The sequence below is a fragment of the Ascaphus truei genome, unplaced genomic scaffold (assembly GCF_040206685.1).
Source record: "Ascaphus truei isolate aAscTru1 unplaced genomic scaffold, aAscTru1.hap1 HAP1_SCAFFOLD_206, whole genome shotgun sequence".
Classification (NCBI taxonomy): domain Eukaryota; kingdom Metazoa; phylum Chordata; class Amphibia; order Anura; family Ascaphidae; genus Ascaphus; species Ascaphus truei.
The window spans coordinates 668776-673148 of NW_027454968.1; the positions used below are offsets into that span (position 1 = coordinate 668776).

The following is a 4373-nucleotide window of genomic DNA, read 5'->3' on the forward strand; positions in this document are numbered from 1 at the left end:
ACTGTGCGATTTTACACGGACAAACCCGCAGTTACTAGAATATCCCCTAGTGTTTGTATGTTAGAAGTTCCATTATCACATCAGAGTTTTATACACGTCACTTATTATGGAAATAATACCTCATCTTCTCAGTAATTAACCAATACAAAATCAGGACCAAATACATTTAATCCCATTATAAAAAATGGCAATTTACACATTGTTGGGATTTACAGGACTTTTTATTTTATTTTAGTGATTTAAAGTTCATTAACTGACAGGATTATGTGTTATTCTGATTATCTAAAGCACATCAAACAAACACAGATAATGTTTTATATTACCAATTGCATTTATTAAAAATATAAATAGAATAAATATAAATGCTGATACAGCTGTTTAATAAATAATGATATAAATATATTTATATAAATAGATATAAATAGATATAAATAATGTATAAATATAGAAGTTATTATCATACAGTAAATAAGCAGGTATAAATGTCTTCATTACAGATAATTATCCTTCTCTTTTCCCCTTCCCATGCGAGAGGAGAGTTGAGCAGCCAGTCGTAAATTCCTCCCCACTTCCATCCTGATGATATTCCGAGCGCACACGTTGTTATCCTTCAAAATATAATGGTGGAGAAGACAGGATTAAAATAAAGTACAGTGCAGAATGTCATAAAATGAACTTTTTCAGGTTGGGCTAAAGCCGTGAATGGAGAACCTCAAAGATCGGTACTGGGACCCCTGCTTTTTAACTTTTTTATTAACGACCTTGAGGTTGGGATCGAGAGCAAAGTCTCCATTTTTGCTGATGATACTAAATTGTGTAAGGTAGTAGAATCAGAGCAGGATGTAATTTCTCTCCAGAAGGACTTGGAGAGACTGGAAACGTGGGCAGGTAAATGGCAAATGAGGTTTAATACAGATAAATGTAAACTTATGCATTTGGGAAGCAAGAATAAACAGGCGACATACAAATTAAATGGGGATATGTTGGGGGAATCCTTGATGGAGAAGGATTTAGGAGTGCTTGTAGACAGCAGGCTTTGCAATAGTGCCCAAAGTCATGCAGTAGCTGCAAAGGCAAAGAAGATCTTATCTTGCATTTAACGATTAATGGATGGAAGGGAAGTAAACATAATTATGCCCCTTTATAAAGCATTAGTAAAACCACACCTTGAATATGGAGTACAATTTTGGGCACCAATCCTAAGAAAAGACGTTAAGAACTAGAGAGAGTGCAGAGAAGAGCCACCAAATTAATAAAGGGGGTGGGCAATCTAGCTTACGAGGAAATACTAGCTAAATTAGATTTATTTACATTAGAAAAGAGGCGTCTAAGAGGGGATATGATAACTATATACAAATATATTCGGGGACAGTACAAGGAGCTTTCAAAAGAACAATTCATCCCACGGGCAGTACAAAGGACACGGGGCCATCCCTTAAGGTTGGAGGAAAGGAGATTTCATCAGCAACAAAGGAAAGGGTTCTTAAAAGTAAGGGCAGTTAAAATGTGGAATTCATTACCCATGGAGACTGTGATGGCAGATATAATAGATTTGTTCAAAAAAAGGTTGGACATCTTTTTAGAAAGGAAAGGTATACTGGGATATCCCAAATAAGTATACATGGGAAGAATATTAATCCAGGGATTAATCCGATTGCCAATTCTTGGAGTCGGGAAGGAATTTATTTTTCCACTTATGAGATACCATTGGACTATATATTACACTGGGTTTTTTTGTTTGCCTTCCTCTGGATCAATAAGTAAGTATAGATACACTGTATAGGATAAAGTATCTGCTGTCTCAATTTAGCATAGGTTGAACTTGACGGATGTATGTCTTTTTTAAACCTCATCTACTACAGTATGTAACTGTGTAACTATGTAACTATGTAGGAGTAGTGAGAGTGTGAGGAAGGTGCAGAGGAGGAGACACAGCTGCTACTGATTCTGTGCTCGGCACTCAGCCTGTGTCACCTCCTGATCTCAGTTACTGGGTAACTGGGGAGATTAGGGATGTATCTTGATCACGATTTGCCTGCTAGTTGTAATGGGGAGTGAGGATTTAGTGCCTGGAGGTCTCCCAGTGTCTTTAGATTGTAAGCTCTTCGGGGCAGGGATTCCCTTCTCCCAGTGATTGTTTTATCCCTGCAGTGTGCGAGTCTTCTCCTGGGTCTCACATTGTTGTATCTTACACCATAAAACTGTCTGCACGTGGCCAGCGCCACGCAGAACATGTAACATGTGACGTGCTCACGTGATGAGGAGGACATGTTTAACGTGAGAGATGGGGGTTACTCCTCTGTACAGGTGTAAGCGTTACCTGCTCTTGCACAATCTCCTCCAGCGTGTGGAAGTATTTGGATGCGGCTTCTTTTTGGAGATGGTTTTCTGCTCCCTCAGGGATCTGGAAAGATATAGGACGTCCTTATTAATAGCCCCCCTATAAAGTCAGGAGAGGGGTACGGGTCCCACATTTCATGCTGTACTTACACACTCAGCCAGCTGGTTCCCCTGGTAATGGAGCAGCGCCTGCAGCCTCTCCCAGGCCTGCTGCCGGCACCGGAGACTCTCATGGTGTTTGATGTAGAACCAGTTAGTTTGGTTGGTGACCTCACGCACAGCGAGCGCTGCAGCTCCCACCTGAAAGGCCCAATGTGTTAGCGCCTCGGAGAGCTGAGTGCTGGGTTCATCACTTTGTGAGCTCAGTGCAGATTCTAGTGTGTGTGTGTGTGTGTGTGTCTGTGTGTGTGTCTGTGTGTCTGTGTGTGTGTGTCTGTGGTGTGTGTGTGTGTGTGTGTGTGTGTGTGTGTGTGTGTGTGTGTGTGTGTGTGTGTGTGTGTGTGTGTGTGTGTGTGTGTGTGTGTGTTGTGTGTGTGTGTGTGTGTGTGTGTGTGTGTGTGTGTGTGTGTGTGTGTGTGTGTCGAAGGTAGAGAAGAGAACACAGCTGCTCCTTATAAACGTGTGTTATTTACCTGTAATATGGCACAGTCTGCCTGACAGAATGTGTAACATGCTAAACACGCAGCACATACTAACTGCATCACATGTGCCCTGTCATTTATAGGCTACAGAGGAGGTGATGGCGCTCATTATACCTGTGAGATGCTGTAGAGAGCGTCGATATTAGGAGGGGAACGTGGTGTTCAGTATACAAGCGAGAGGAAACTCCTCAACTGGGCTCTGAAAAACAGATACACGAAATTGGGGATAAATATGTAATTAATGAGGTGATTGAGAGGTTCAGGAAATGTGCTAAGTTTGGTAAAGAGCAATAGAACCCAAATTTCAATATATTAAACTTCATTAAATTTTGGTGTAATAAAAGCTCATTTCTAATATATTTTTCTGTGTGATCTTATGGTGGAAATAACATCTGTATTGCAATGTCTAACATGTTCCTCTCTGTTATATGGAGGTGGGTTTTCACTCCAGATCACCAGATCTGTGCTATCAAAATGAAACTTTCTGACTGTTAAATATAAATTATTTTTGGAATGTAAACGTTTTCTAAAAAACAAACAAGTTATTGCCATTAGTTACTTCAATAATTAGAAATTAATGGGCCTCTTATAATAGTACTTTTACCCTGAAACACATCCCAGAGTAGCATCTCTCTGTATTAACACGTAGAGGGGGAAGGAAGATATGGATAGTCCCAGAATCTCACCATTAGATTAAAGTTCTGGAGGATCAGCTGGTTCAGACGCTCTTGATGGGGCTGAAGCCACTTGCAGTTTTGGGAATAGGAGAAAGAGCTCAGACTCAGCAAGAGGAAAACTCTCATGAAACCTCGTGAGACATTGTCACTGAGATGGAAAACAAGAGCCCATCATGAAGATTACAGAACACACATTGGGGAAGGAAGTCTTCTTGTAGAGTTGGACAGGAGACTCTTACCTGTGTGTGTTGGACCTTGTGCTGGTTCTGTTGTGTCCTTGTTCTGTTCTGATCTTCATCTTCCCAGGTTAATACTTATATTCTGAGAGGGATTCTGGATGTTTAAAAAGTGAAAATCCTGATCTGATTAACGTGTGAAAGTTTCTCAAGCTTTTTTTTGAATTTCGTTTTCATATCTTTGCCATCTTCATCATTCCTAAATCTACCAAACTTCTGAAGTGGGATTTCCTCAATCTTATTCTTAGTTTTGTTTCATGTTGCCCTATGTTAATTGTTCATTGTTCTTTGTCTTTTATATTAAAATTACAATTAGAAAATTGGGTTTGGGAGAAATATTTTAATATTTCTTTCTCATGGAAAATATTTATATCATGAAATTGAAACTTGTCTAATGATGGTTTACTGGTTTTTAAGATAAAATAACCTGAGGTGATGCTAACTCCATCCTGAGTCTGATTTATGGGGGTTTTGCCGAG

At 39.7% G+C, this 4373-nt stretch overlaps 1 protein-coding gene across 1 annotated transcript; it reads right to left on the bottom strand.

Moving 5' to 3' along the window:
• Positions 1–491: 491 nt before the first annotated feature.
• IFNA14 (interferon alpha 14) lies at positions 492–3956 on the bottom strand. Its single transcript, XM_075582235.1, has 5 exons — positions 3898–3956; positions 3668–3806; positions 2491–2640; positions 2321–2404; positions 492–608 (listed from the first exon to the last, which is right to left on the bottom strand). Exons 1-5 carry the CDS (start codon positions 3954–3956, stop codon positions 492–494), a joined length of 549 nt encoding a protein of 182 aa, XP_075438350.1.
• Between the last annotated feature and the right edge of the window lie 417 nt (positions 3957–4373).

Excerpts from the sequence above, each read along its gene's own strand:
- IFNA14 (XM_075582235.1), bottom strand. The coding sequence starts at position 3,956 with ATGAAGATCAGAACAGAACAAGGACACAACAGAACCAGCACAAGGTCC. Across the intron at positions 2,641-3,667 it reads TCCAGAACTTTAATCTAATG|GTGGGAGCTGCAGCGCTCGC; the intron begins GTGAGATTCTGG and ends TGGGCCTTTCAG. Across the intron at positions 2,405-2,490 it reads GGAACCAGCTGGCTGAGTGT|ATCCCTGAGGGAGCAGAAAA; the intron begins GTAAGTACAGCA and ends ATATCTTTCCAG.